General features: G+C 36.2%; 2 protein-coding genes across 5 annotated transcripts in view; one reads left to right on the plus strand and one right to left on the minus strand.

Moving 5' to 3' along the window:
* Positions 1–13,025, minus strand: part of NUP37 (nucleoporin 37) — a 46,362-nt gene extending 33,337 nt beyond the window's left edge. Inside the window, exons 1-3 of one of the 2 annotated variants that reach the window (XM_017681326.3) lie at positions 12,892–13,025; positions 11,499–11,716; positions 3,531–3,655 (exon numbers count right to left, since the gene is read on the minus strand). In XM_017681326.3, coding sequence (XP_017536815.1) covers positions 3,531–3,655; positions 11,499–11,654 — 281 coding nt within the window. In that variant the 5' untranslated portion in view covers positions 11,655–11,716; positions 12,892–13,025. The remainder of the gene's footprint in view (positions 1–3,530; positions 3,656–11,498; positions 11,717–12,891) is intronic. The other variant, XM_037007123.2, reaches the window with a different exon arrangement.
* Positions 12,983–15,480, plus strand: part of PARPBP (PARP1 binding protein) — a 65,157-nt gene continuing 62,659 nt past the window's right edge. The window contains exon 1 of one of the 3 annotated variants that reach the window (XM_073213722.1): positions 12,983–13,118. The gene's annotated coding sequence lies outside the window, so the exon portion shown is untranslated. The remainder of the gene's footprint in view (positions 13,119–15,480) is intronic. The other 2 variants (XM_073213721.1, XM_017681338.3) reach the window with 2 other exon arrangements.

The following is a 15,480-nucleotide window of genomic DNA, read 5'->3' on the forward strand; positions in this document are numbered from 1 at the left end:
ACATCTTTATTGCAGTAAGGAGAGACGAGGAAATAAAGGGGGAGGACAAAGAGAGGGTCTAAGAATCACTGAAGAGATGGATGCTAGCAGCTATGGGGAAGAAAGTATGTTTCAGGTATGTAAAGGGTATAACCATTTTGGAAAACAGTCTGGCATTATCTACTAAATATATATTTAAATAAATGTGAGCACATGCACACTGTGATATATGTAAAGGGATGTTCAAAGAAGCATTATGCATAACTCCAAACTGGAAGCATGGTAGAATAGATAAGCTGTAGTATGCTCACAATGGAATCCTATATGGTAATGGAAATTGGTAACTAGAGCGCTAAGCAGACACATAGATGAAACTCATGTACATAATGTCAAGTGAATAAAGCAGGACAAAAAAAGGATATTATCCCATTTGTAAGAAAGTTCTTAAGTAGGTGAAAATAAACTATATTGTTTAGGGTGCACAAATAGCTGATAATACGAGACAGAAAAGCAAGAAAATGATTATCTTAATAACCACAAGAATGATTATCTTTAAGGGGAAGGGAGAAGGTTGATTAGGGAAGGGCACATGGGGGAGGGACCATGGGTGCTAGCAATGTTCTATTTCTTGACCTGGGTGATTAGTACATGGGTGTTTATTTTACAATTATCATGTTAAACTGCACATGTGTGTCTATAAGCTAAGGAAAAACAGAAAACAAAGCTTATTCTACCTAATTATCCTCTTTTGAATTAGGGCCATTATTGTTTTGGGTATTCATTTGTTTTCCCCACTCAGGGGAAACTTTAGATTTGCTCTAACATTATTAATGTGAGGGTCTCCTGAAGTAGATTTCTTCATACTTACATCATAAGGAAATCTCTGTTCAAAATATCATCTCTGAAACAAAGGTTATTTTAAAGGGTTTTTTAAAAGAAATATCCCAAGCAAAAGGGTTTTTAAAGGTACTACTAGCAGGGGGAGGCCAAGTTCAGTAAAAACATTAGAGAGCAAAGGAGTTACAGAGGTCAAACAATAGTTAGTTACTTAACAAGAAAATTAATGAAAGAATCTTATTAAGATTAAAAGGGAAAACCTCCCACAAAACTTTGTACTGTTCCACTTTTCTCCAAATTTTTGTTGCTTTAGTTTATACATTAAGGGTATTTAAGTCATCCTTTCATTAATCCAGAAAACCTCAGAGAACTGAAAAGTAAGGTGAAGAGTTTACTTTCCAGAAAATGTGAAAAAGCAAGTGGGGATGCAAAGGGTGCAAAGGCAGAGAGGGAGACTAAGAGCAAGAGGGAGAGCAGGGGGCGGAGGGAGGGAGGGAGGGAGGGAGGGAAAGGACGGAACTCAAGGTGACTAAATGCTAAAGAGAAAACATTAGGAAGGGATTCTTCTTAACTATAAAAGTTAATGATGGTAATAGAGATACAAAGTTATCTCTCAGTCATCTTAACAGAACACTATTCAGTTATGAAAAAAAATACTATTTATTTTGGAATACTACGTAAAAAATGTAAAGAAGTAAAAAAACTTACATATATAGTTTAATCACAATTGTGCAAAATTATTTATGAAAAGATAGAAAGGTTACTGGATGTATAGACGGCTTTTAAAGAATATTCCTGTATTATCCTAAATTTGATATAGTAAGTGTATTAGTTTTATAATATGATATAACTTATTTAAAAACAACAAATTGTGCTGTCAGCTTGCACTAAAAATACTGCTCTTTAAAATTAAAGGATGGTTAATGTTTTGAATTTATTATTTATATTTATATAGTTCCAAAAAGAATTTGAGGCAGCTTATGAAAGAGCAACAATAAAAAAAGATGAAACAATACAGCAAATCTATTAAAAGGAGGACAGGAAAACAGGAGCCAAGCAAAGTCACAGTGAGGAGACTGTAGCTTTCAGACTCTACTAGAAGATGCAACGAGACTCACTGACTCTTGTTTAGCTCCAGATTCTGTGAACACTTCTTTTAATATAAAAGGAAATGCACAGCACACTGGCTGTTGACAATGATATATGTAGGTTGACAAGGGCTGTTGTGTATTCAAAATTTAGTAAGCTAAAACCTGTAAAGTCTCAAGAAAAAAATTTAGCACATCTTCACATATCATAGATAAAGATGCTTAAAAAAGAAATAGAAGGCACATGATAAAGTGTTCAACATCAATTATCAGGGAAATGTCACTATGGTACTAACCAAAATGGCTAAAATTAACAAGATTGGCAATAACAAATGTTGGAGAGTAGGCAGAGCAAGTTGAACATTCTTAGATTATTGGTGGAAAATAGTAGAGGCGTTATGGAAATTGGCACTTTCTTAAAACGTTAAACAAACATCTACCTTCTGACTCAGCAATTTTACTCCTAAGAGGAATGAAACCAGATACCCACTAAAAGCTGCACACAGGGATATTCAAAGCAGCTTTAGTCCTAATAGCTGAAAGCTGGAAACTGTTCTGGTGTCCATTTATAGGAGAATAGGATAAGCAAATTGTGTTTATATTTACAAAGTATAATGGAATACTCGTCAAAAATAAAAAGAAATAAACCACTGGTACACAACATGGCTAAATCTCACAAACATGAAGCCAGACACAAAAAATACAATCTGTATGATTCCATTTATATGAGGTTCTAAAATAGGCAAAACTAATTTCCGGTAATAAATACTAGATCAATGGTTGCTTCTGCATGGGATGGGGTGCAAGGATTGACTGGGAAGGGGTACAAAGAATCTTCTGGAGTAAAAGAAATGTTATGTATTACTGGCGTGTGGGTTATATAAGTGTGTGCAGTTGTCAGTACTGAAGTAACAGTACCCCTAAGAGTTGAGAACTTCCCTGTATGCAAGTTATCCCTTAATTTAAAAAAGTATTAGGTTAGTTCAGTAAGAGATAACTTATGATTGTTAATTACTGTTAAATAAAAGAAGGTATCTTTTAGATTTGACATTTGTGGAAGCAAGGCTAGTGTTTTGTAACAAACCTTAAACAACCTGACATACTGTCCTTGTGAAGAAGGCCTCAGTAGGTCATCTTAAGATGTTTCTCAAAAAGCAATTTTCTTTTTAAATGCTTCCATGAAAACCAAAGCCCAAGGTTTATAACTACAGCTTCACGTACTGTTAAACAAGAAAATGTGACGTTGGCCTATGCATGGGGCAGTGAGATTGATTAACAACTCAACCAAACTCACTTACGTCAACAGAGTTGTATTTCCAATAAGCAATTCTACTCAGGGAAGAATCTGTGAAGACTTCAAATGATTCAGATCAACCTCAGGTAAAGAGCTTTGTAGTTAGACCTGAATGAACACATGCTCAAGGCATCACTGCCATGGTTGCATATTTAAATCACAAATTCAGACAATAAGCCTAAATTACAAAATAACAACAAACCTTAAAATATCTAATATCTGAAGTCAGGGAAAATGGAAATGGAGGAAAAACAGTCCCTATGATCAAAGGCTTCAGATCAATTAATACAAAGGACATTAATAAATACTGTATTAAACAATTTTAAACTTACTTGATCACTGGAGGCAATGAATCAAGTCTGGTCTCTGGGCTCCAAGCTATGCCATCGACCCTGACTCCATGGTGAAATGTTCGTAGGGTTTTATACTGAATTCCTTCAAGGTCTGCTTCTTCCTCCTAAGCATACACAGTAAATGTTTTAATAAGTTATGAGAATAAACCATATAATACTCTATTATTACAGCAAATTTATGAGGGGGCCATGTTTATTCTTTTACGAAGTTCAAAAGAAGATTAGACATTGAGATTTAACTGGTTCGTTGAACAACAGCAATATCCAAAGCTACCTAAGTCTCACAAAATTTCTCTCTAAAGCAACTGAAAACAAACAGGAAACATGTTACACTTTACCTTACTTGGGAGACACTTTATTCCCAACAGTACCACATTTCACAGCAAACACAATGAAAATGTAATGCTCTAAGAATCATATTATTCTTGATAATTAACACACATGGATGATCAACTGACAATATAAAAAATACATACTGAACATAAAGTTTCAATTATGTACAAGACACTTTAGGACCTTAGGGCGCCTCAAAGTAATGAGTATCAATATTTTTCACAGTGTGTATTATATATGGTGCCACATGTGTAAGATGTTATAAACTGTAATAGCTTATGAATAGTAAATATGCAACTAACAATCTGGTTAATTTAGTCTTCGGGATGTTTGATTCTGGGTAAGCTGTTGTAATTAGGTAGTTTATTTACCTGGTTCAGTTCTACTAAAATGATGTCAGTTTATCATGGAAAGATGAGGAAAAAAAATAATTTTGCGAAGTCAAGTCATCCATGTCTGGCAATACAGATAACCTGAAAAGGTTTCCCAATACAAAAATAATACAAAATCCAAATCCAGAGAAACAAATGAGCACAGACGCATGCAGCTACCTTAAGGTCCTTTGCCCACACCCAGTAACTCACAGCTTCAGTGTGCTGGGGACAGAAGATAAAGTATAATGCCTGTATAAGGAAAGCTGCAGATTGGAAACCTCTGCATACATCTAGGACCTTTAAAGTAGAAGTAGGAAAAAAACTAAAAAAATAAAACCCATGCAAAATACTTAACATGGGTGAAGGCCAAGAAAGCGAAAGTCATTTGTAAGAAATTTCAACCATTAGCTGGCCCTATGGTGAGTTTGGGGCTTGAATTCACATTAACTATAGGCTGAAGAAAATGACAATTTATTTCCAAATGGTCACAAGCTGGTATTGGCCCCAAGCACCTGACAAAGGCAAATTCTGTTCAGGTGAACTATCTCCACCCAGGTTTCAAAAAGTACCCACATGATTTAATTAAATATGATCTTTATGCATGAACTCCTACATATGAAAACTCCTACATATGAAAAGTGCCACAAACACAAATAGAAGAACCAAACTGGTGAAGACATTATATAAAAAATCAGATATGAAAAAGATTTATTTTTAAGGAAATGAAAAAATAATATGAGTAAGAAAAAGAGATTATCAAAAAATGACCAGGATGATTTTAAAAACTAAACAAAACTTCAGATGAACATGCCAACTAGGAAAAAAAAAAATCAATGCTTAGAGCACCTGGAAGACATATTTGAAAAATATCTCAGAATCTAGTAAAGAGAAAACAACAAGATGTTAAATGGGATTCAGTGGTAAGTTCCATAATACATCTAATTTGGGTTGTAGAAGGAGTAAATATAGGGAAGGGGGGAAAAGGCATTATTTGAAGAGATAATGGCAAAGACTTCTCTGTACTTGTGACAGACCAATACGAATATTTAGAAAGAACAAAAAATCCCAGGCAGCTTCAATAAAAAGAGATCTTAAGCTAGATACAACATAGTGAAACTTCAGAACACATACACGAGCTCTCAGGACAGTGGCAGGGGGGAAGGCCGGCAGGGACAGAAGGCTGAGAAAGAAAATGAGAGAGATCTTAGTAACAGCAGTCAGAAAGAAAAGAATGATTTCCTATAAAAGAGTAATAGAAAAACCACTGACTTCTCAGCAGGAATAAAAAATACAGAAAGACAGTGGAATAATACCTTCACAATGAAAGGAAAAAAAATAGATGGCAGACCCAACAAAAGTGTTTTTCAAGGATAAAACTGTACTATAAAGATATTTTCAGAAAAAACAAAAATCGAGAGTTAAGATCAATAAACTCTCACTGAAGGATCTCCTAAAGCAGGGCCTGGCAAACTACGGCTCATGGCTGATGGCCTGGTTTTGTATGGCCCATGAGCTGAGAACCATTTTTATTTATTTAAGTGGTAGGAATAACGAAGAATAATTTGCAACAGAAATTTGAAGTGGCTGGCAAAACTTAAGATATTTACTATCTGGCCCTTTAGGTTAGTAGTAAGCTTTCTCCTGTAGTAAAGAATGTTTTCGCGTGAAGAAAAATGACCCCAGAAGGAAGGCTTGAGATATAAGAACAGAGAGTAAAAAATCAAAGGCAAACAGGTGGGTATTTCTAAACAAACGCCAGTCACATAGAGCAACACTGAATTTGTGGGTTCAAATGTATGATAATGTAAGTCTGGAGGTAGAGTGTCTAAGGTCCTTGTTTTCTTCATGAAGAATTTAAAAATACTAATTCTGACCTTGTCTGATCAACTATGCATGTTAAAGTGTCTCTCGTAACTATTTAAAGAAGAGAAATAGCATGTAAAACTTCCAAACTACCAGGGAGGAAAAAAATGAGAGGAGGGGGTAACAAACCACAACAGAAGGCATAAGATAAATTCACAGTTTTCAACAGAACTAAATGTAATTCAAACATCCAATACAGGAATAAATAGATTGGTTGTAATATATTCATATTACAAAACAGTACACAACAGTGAACATAAATGAACTCTGACATGGAGGAATTTAACAAATATGTTAAGAGCAGTAAACTGTGGAAAAACCTAATACAGAATAGTTCTACTGATGTAAAGCTTAACACATGAAAAACAATATATTGATTTGAACACCTACACATATGGTAATTCTTCAAGAAAAAAAGTCATCACCAACGTGAAATTTCAGACATGGTCACCTCTTGGGAGAAGGAAAAGCAGTAAGGGAAGAATACCTAGGGGGCTTCAAAGGAATTGCTAATTTCTTAAGCTAGGTTGTAGCAATACAGGGACCAATTATTATTTTTTATACCTTTTATTGATATTACATATTTTAAAATATACTTTGTAAGCTTAAAATATCACAATTTTAAAATAAATAATTGTTTTATTATTTAAATCAATACCGTAATTGGGTGTAGACTCTAAAGCAAAATTTTTCATGATAAATTTGCCCATGGAATCTTCTGTAAAGACTATAGTTATCTTTTATAGAAGTTTATAGAATTATAAAATCTCATCAGGGAAAAAATCCAGAGCAGATGAAATGTTAATGGAATACATGTCTACATAGATAGGACTTATTTGAAGACTTGTTCTAAGAACTCCACTCATTCTGAATCTAAATGTAAAGTTTTATAATATGTATTTAATGGAGTCCTACTGGATGTTTTGATTTTTTCAAGACAGCCTTTGGAATCCTAGCAAAGTCATTTCACAAATATATTACACATTTTTATGTAAGTCAGACATGCCTTGAACATATATTTCAGGTGAACAACTAAGTTTTTTCATAAATGAAAAAAAGAAACAGAAATGGAGGAAAGAAAACTACTGTTACATTTTATTACTTCATAATTTGTGTGTGAGTAGTAACTGTATAGCTACCAGTCAGATATGCCAAGGCAGCAACCACTAAGCAATTTTAAAATAAGGTTAGGAGGTGCCTAATTATAGCTGACTTCATACTTTGGGTTACATCTATTTTTCTAGAGTTGACAAATCAATCTTTTAAAATGAAGTTCTTACCATCAAAACAAATACTATGTTCCTACTGTAACAATAATGTTGTCAATAGATCGTATAATTTGTTACCAAAAATATATATGGACTTATTGGGTGGTCATGGAGGTAAAGAAATCCCAGGGATTGTACAGCCTGAGCTTTACGTATTCCTAGTGAAACTTTTTTCCTGGCAGCAGTGCCTGCCACTGAGCCAACTAAAAGGCCAGAGTGTGTGTGTGGTATAGGCAGAGATGAATTGTATTTTGGGTTTAGTTTGGGATATAGGCAGTATTGTTTAGGCAGGAAATTAAGAAACTTTGGAAAACTTGCTATAATACAGGTCATTACATAAGGCTCCAGCATATTTGAGGTTGGGTCAAAGCCACGTTGATGAAGTTCTATTCTAAGGGTTTGAAATTGGCAGGCCCTCCTACCCATTTAAGGCCAAATGCAGAATTTTAGTTAGACGAAACTGTAAATTTTACCTAGTCCTCGTCCTTCATCTAATGCTGGAATCTCTAGTAAAACATCTGAGTTTGTACAACCCTTCACTGAATACTTTCACTGCAAGGGAACTAGCTACTTCTTGGGGGAGCTTTTCAATGTGGGGGTTTCTCTATTTACTAAAAGAGTTCTCTTTAATATAAAAATTCTGCTCTCAGGAACCACACAGAGTAAATCTAATTCAGTGATGGCCAAGACTTGGCCACTGCTGATCTCCCGCATGGGAGATCACTCCAAGAAGCAGATTGAGCATCAGTTTTACAGCACTGTCATCAAGACCACTCAGAGAGAATCGACAACACAAAATACATTAACCATTCTGAGTCCAATCCCTCTCACATGACAGTTTTAAACGTTTTAATATTCTTCTGAAGCTTGTGTTCAAATACATTATCTCCTTTGAATATGCTGATGAGAACTTAAGGAAACATGCAACAGCACTGTGAATTCAGAGGACACCAAGCTATGCTGTCCAATATGGTATCCACAGCCACATGGGGCTATTAAGCACTTGAAATGTGGCTCATTCAAGCTGAGATGTGTACACTTTCTAAAGTGCAAAATCTACACCAGATTTCAAAGACTTTTTATAAAAAGAGTACAAAGTATCTCACTAACAATATTTCATACTGATTACACATAAAGTATATTTTGATAATGCTGCGTGAAAGAATACATTATTAAAATTAATTTCACCCACTTTGTGTTTCATCATGTGGTTATTACATTTAAATTTACATTTGTGGCTCATATTATATTTCTGTTGGAAAACACTGAATTAGTTCCCTTCGGCAGTTTAATCATTGCACTGATTCATGGTGAACATCCAGGTGACTAAAAGACCCTAATCACGATTCTCCCTTCTAGCTTTAGTAGTCTATTATTTTAAGATTTTACATTTTTCTTTATTAAATTTTAGCTAGCTTGTTCAACTTGGCCCACTAATTCAATCTATTAAACAATATTTGCATTCTGAGTAGAATCTGGCTTACGACAGGTGATCAATAAATATTTGTCAAATGAAGTTTGTCATCCAAAGCATTTGGTATCTTTCTTGGCTTCATGTTCTATATATAATGAAAGTGCTTGCCTAAATCAAGAGTTCTCATTCAAGCCCCAGTAGAGACCTCAATTCATTATCGGTGACCCTTTGAAAAGACTTAGAAACTTACATGCTTCCTTTGCCTTTTACAATATAGGACTTAACAGCAGTTATCTTATTGCATTGCTCTACATTTAAACATCTTGAGGGAAGATCCTTGCTTTTTTAACATAATTTTTATGAGTTCCCAGCACCCGATCTGCACTTAATGCAAATTTGACAAATATAGAACACCAATAAATAGTACTATCATTCAGCTCCAATTTCTACCATATTCAAAAGAACACCTTGAGAAATTCAAATTTGCCATATGACAGTGTTTTCTTAGCAGTATTAGAATGAGGATTGCCTTTCTGGCAGGAATGTGGAAATCTTTCTATATTTTTAGTTAGTTTTCTCTCAAGAAAAAAGGGAGGCATGATATAAGGTGCAATAGAACTTGAAGGTTCTAGCATAAGACAATAGGAGCAATATTTAATAGTATTTAATTAGATAAGAAATAACTTAAACAGGGAGTTATATATAGTTCCCCAAGGGTAAATAATTGGAACTGAATTCTCCTTCAGAACTACTGGAACTATAGCTTCATCCTCTCTGAATAGCAGCATAGAAGGAAAAGAGGAAGGGTTTACAAATGGGGTCTAGATCTTGCATTTTCATTTACTAGTTATACAAATCCCTGAACTTCTTTTAAGTACAATGGAAACTCCATGAGGACAGGGACAGTTGTTTACCTGTACCTCCAGTGCTTGGTACATAGTATGTGTTCATTACTTTCCAAATTAATGAAAACCCAATCTGGGGAGAAGACCTACCAATCTCACAGCTCTGAGGATCAAAAGGGACAATGCATATAACCACAAACCATAATGGAGCAATACAAGTATTTTTGTTCTTTTTCTCATTTTGTCATATTTCCCTCTTTTTGCTCCCATTTTTTCTCTGCCACTCATTACCTCTGCCTTTTTAACCTTTTTCTTTCTTCTTGACTTACTCCCTCAACATTTCTTAGTTGAATATACACTAGTGATAATGTATACTTCTGAATACAATTCTATGTTCCCAGCTATTAATTTTAAAAGCAATGAAATAAAAAGTTAGTTTTACTGTAGGAGGCTGCTTTATCTTTTGTAGGTTAGTAACCGGCACTAGAAAAATGATTTCCACTCAGTCTTTTTCACGGGTTGTCTTAAGCATTTGACTTTAAGATCCTAACCTGGTAGCCTAGCTGAAGTCAAGCTGAGGATCATATTTAGCCTAAATGCTAGAAATTCCTATCTAAACCTATGAGACAATGTGAGATAATGCAAGAGATTTTGTATTGTACTCAGACACCAACAATTAAACTCAAGTTTAATTCATACTTTCCCCTTAGGACAAAAATACATGCAGTCTAATTTTCTATATCTTTATATACTCATTGCACTGTAAAATGATAAACTGCATTTGTCAAAACACTGTTAAGATACTGAACTGTCTCCTGAGTAAAAGAGGAAATAGTGTTTCTAACTATTACTTTACTGATAAAGTTATTTTAAGTGTTTGAAGATTGGTCACTGCTAAATTACCTCATTGACTAACTTAATTTGAGAAATATTGTTCTATGAGCAACATTCTGGTAAACAGAGGATTAGTCAAAGATTCCTCAGGGTTGAACACCACATTCTTACATGATGAACTAGCTTTCCTGTGAGAAAACATGGTTGTGCTCACTACAAAGTAATCCTACTTTGGTGATTAAATATGGGGCTGTGCCTTGCCTGAGTGTCACCACTGACCAAATCAATGACAGCTAAAACAGATACATGTAGTAAACGTCAGATGCCTTCTAGGAACTTTCCACATACTAACTTGTTACATTCTCACAAAACCCTGTTAAGTATTACTTCCCTCATTTTTATAGAAGAGAGGTTAATTACTTGCTTAAGGTCATATAACTATTAAGAAGTTAGGCAGGACTAAAAACTTAGGCACTTGGGCTCCAGAATTCACTCTCTCAATGACTATATTAAACTGCTTCTTCATTGTATACTCCAGATGTATGCTTTAAATGTATAAAAAGTATGAGAGCATATTAATAGGAAAGCTGAATATCAGCTATACTCCTGGAAGATTATTTTTTAGGTTCTCAATGTTGGTTGTTTTCTATGTCAAACTGGGATGCAGAAAAACTGGATTAAGTAATTTGATCTCATTTCATTGGTGTTCTCCCTGTACACACATGATTAATTCAGTTAATCATAACTTCAATCACCAGAATATTCCACTTCTTATCATGAGGCAAAAAAGAAGCCTTTATATCCTTCTTTTCCATTACCTATTTAATGTTTGCACAAATCTTAAGTATACATTAGTGGGAATGTCTCTGCAGTTCTTCATATCACTGAGAATGTCTCACATTCATATCATTTATTTATTTATTTACTTTCAAACTCAATATACTTTCAAAGTTTATGTAAGTTTTCTTGTCAGTGAAATATCTTTACTGCCACTCAGTGCAGTTCTGTACACCAACCTGAAATGTACACATGCCAACGACCACGTAATTACTGCCACCATATGCAATTAGGTTTCCTGCATCCCCGCTCTCAAAGGGATTGAATTCTACCACATGCACATAATCTTCACAATCCACAGTGTAGGCAGCATTTCCTGTGGCATCTTGCTTCATCTTGTATGTCAAAACTTGAGTTGTAAAAATAAAATGGTTTTCCTCTGGAAAAGATCATGAAACTGTGGATTACAACACAGACACAGTTAGAAACTACCAGGTATTAGTTACTTTTAGCGAGTTAATCAAAATGAGAACATGGCATTGCAAATGCCACACAGTTCAATAAAATTTCAAAGTACTTATTTACATACTTTGTGAATGATACCTGCAGAATAAATCGCCATAAATTTCAGTCTGGATTTAAAACATATAGTGAGTACTTGAAGATGAAATCACTTTCACAGTAAATATATTCACAAAAAATTAAAGATAACATTTTCGGAGCACCATTTACAGATGCCATGCTAAGCATTTTACTGACATTATCACACCTAATATTTGCACAAACCTAAGAGGGAGAGGCTACTTATGGTCCCTATTTAACAGATGAGAAAATCAAAAGACTTGAGGTTAGCTAGCATGTCAAACTCATAAGCCAGAATTTGAAAGACTTTACAGTGTGTTAGACACAGAAGAAAACTAGAGAAGAAAACCACAGCTCCCTGCCTTGAAGATCACAATCCAGGGATAGTCATGATTGTGTGAAAGGTGCCATAAGCAGATACAAAATAGAGGATCTGGAGGAAGGTCTGCCAACATGTGATAGATAGTCTGATGTGCACTCTGGGCATCATGCCCAGGTAAGACTTAAGAATCCTAAACATTTTTTAATTGAACGCAGTTGGGCTCGGTAAGAACACATCAAATATTTATTTGATAAGTATTTACTGCGAATTAGAAGAGTCCCACCCCAGGTTGTCTATAAACTAGTAACTGTACGAGTGGGCATCGGGGACTCGACATTTCTTAAAGGGTAATCAGCAAATGAGAGGCCCTCAGAAGCATAGAGGTGGCAAGTGCGAAAAGATTTTAGGTCAGGAACCTCGGTTCCCAATTGCTCATTGTAGTGCCCAGTCTCATTACATTTTCAGGATCTCACTATACACGGAGGCTGGACTTGCCTCTCTAAAACTGGAAAGGCAGAATAAGGAGGAAAAGAGAAAAGAGCACCGACGTCTCTCTCCCAAAGCCCAGCAAGTCCCGCGAGACCCCAAGCCACCTCCCTAAGTCCGAGATAGGAGGTAAGATCGGTGGAAAACGGCCCGGGGACGGAAGGAACTCCAGGGAACAAGGTGGGAGCCCGGGACCGCAGGTAGCAAAGCTGCGTTCTTTAGGGTTCCCACGCGATACGCACCGGAGGGCTGAGGGAAGTGGCCCGCTGGAAAGCAGATCTTCGCAGGAGGTTGCGGAGGCGCTCTCAGCCTCTGCTTCCGGGTCAGGGGGCGTGAGCGGCGATTGGCTCCCGGGCCCTCCCGCGAGATTTAAAATGTAGCCCGCGACGACTCGAAAGCCTGCAGGACTGCTACCGGTAGGACCTTTTGTTCGGTTGGGTCTGCACTTTCCGGGTCCTTCCCGAACCAGGTGAGTCTAGCTTTTCCCTCGCCCTCCTGTCACACCCTAAGTGGTGTTTCACGCTGCGGCCTACGAAGTCTTTTCGGTGACAGCAAAGCACCATTGTTTGTGCAGTGGCTTCATACTGGAGCCTGGTTGGGTCTGGGGCTGTTGAATAGAGTTCACAGTATCTAGTAATGGATGAGCTGGGAGTGCCTGAGGATCATCTGCCGACTGGAAGACAGGCCCGTGGAGGCCTAATTAAACTCATTAGTTAGGCAGGATACTAGGGTTTGAGCCCCAAGATGTGCGCGGACTCCAGTAACGCTACTCTTGCCGTCTCCCTGTTGTATCCTCCCAAGCAACATTTAGGACCTGCATTCTGACAATGACAGAAGCAAAGACTGCCCTTATTTATTGAGCTCCTACCAAGTGCCTACCACTAGGTGGATTATTTACTTGTCCCACTAACGTCTCATAAGTTTATGAGGTAGGAGATATCTCACGTGTTTTACACATGAAAACATTTTTGTTCCGAGACTTGTAATACCGGAGGGAATATAGTTAATAAATGGGGGAGCTTGGATGTGTGGGTCCTGGTTTATCTGACTTAAAAATGTAGTTGTTTTAACCATCTCACACTACCTCCCCAGTGACAATTTCCTGTCCCACAATATTTGCTCCAGTGCAGCTTTGAATTCATTTTTTAAAAAACAAGTATTATTATTGCTGCCGCCTTCTACTGTTCTTGTATAATGCAGCCTGACATTCAGAGTGCTTGCATGTTCATTGTCTCATTGACTTCTCATAACTCTCTGGAAGGTTTTATTTCTGTTTTCTTTGTGATGACACCTCTACCCAGGCAGTCATGTGTAGAGAGTATTGCATAGTCACAGCCAGCCAGCTACTGGAAGAGCTGAGCCTAGCCAAACGTTGGCAAACCAGCGGCACTGCCTTTTTGGTGCAGCCAGTTCCTGAGCTAAGAATGGATTTTACATGTTTGAATGTTGACAAAACATTTTAAAAAGAATAATATTTTGTGACATGTGGAAATTATATGAAATCCAAATTTCAGTTTCCATGAAGTTTTGTGGAAGCACAGTTCCACTCATTTGTTCATGCACTGTCAATGGTAATTTTCATACTGTAAGGTCAAGCTGTGTAGTTGTGACAGAGACTGTATGGCCTGCACTCCTCAAGTATTTACTATTTGGTTCTTTCCAAAAACTGCTTTTGATGAGACTGTTGACTTTTATATGCTCCAGGCACTATCCCAAAAGCTTAGCCTATATTTATGTCATTTACTTTTCACAAAACCCTGTGAGATAGGAACTATTATTTTCATTTTCAGTACAAGGAAGTTGAGGCAGGGAGGGGTAACATAACTTGACTAAGATTTCACAACTAACAAGTGGTGGAGCCAGGATTCAGTACAGTCTAATTCCAGATTAGTCTTCATTCTTAGCAATCTGAACCCATAGTACCTTTAATAATGCCCGTAAATAGTTTACTAAGGTTTATTTCAGGCAATTGTATCACTGAAGCTTTACTTCATTTTTTTTTCTTTCAAGAGATGAGGGTGATATTTTGAAGAGAAATATAACTCTTAGCTATTTACTAGGACTTACATTCGTAGAGATGTTTTAATTTGTAGACTTGTACCCGTATCTTTAAAATGCCTCACTGATTATGCCTATAAATTATTTTGTAAATGGCATATGCCCACTTTCTTGATCATACAAACCCAAGATACTTACGCCACATAAAAAAAAGATGATTCTGAGTTTATGTTTATGTTACATAAAAAAAGAAAAAGATAACAGAAAGAGGGAATAGAGAGATGTCTATAGTAAAATACCGAAAATAAGATATTGGCATATGAATATGCTGTAGATTGGGATTCTTAAAAAAATATAGGGGGAAAAATATTTTTGCAGCCATGTCTATAAACTCCGAGAAAGGAATTGGTTGCCTTATATAGGCTTGGGTATGTAAAACATCGGAACTACATCTAATTATTTTAAAAGGCTTTTGTCTATCAGAAGTTATGTGATATAGGGATTTAAGAGCACAGCTTATGGAGTTAGGCATCTTGGGTTTAGGTCTGACTGACATATGAACATCACTTCAGATGTAAAATGAAGATAATAGTAGACTTTCCTCATAAGTCTCTCATGAAGATTGAATGAGGTAATAAATATTAAGCTTTTGAAAAGTATCTGGCACCAAGAAACCTCCTAAATATTTCCTCTTTATTGGTTATCTATTACTGTGTAACAAACCATCTGGAAATTTAGTGACTTTAAAACAACCATTCACTTTATTTGCTTATCATTCTGTGGATCAGCAGTTTGGGCTGGACTCAGCTAGGGGGTTCTGCTGGATTTTCCTG

This window comes from Manis javanica, chromosome 10 (assembly GCF_040802235.1).
Source record: "Manis javanica isolate MJ-LG chromosome 10, MJ_LKY, whole genome shotgun sequence".
In the NCBI taxonomy this organism is placed as follows: domain Eukaryota; kingdom Metazoa; phylum Chordata; class Mammalia; order Pholidota; family Manidae; genus Manis; species Manis javanica.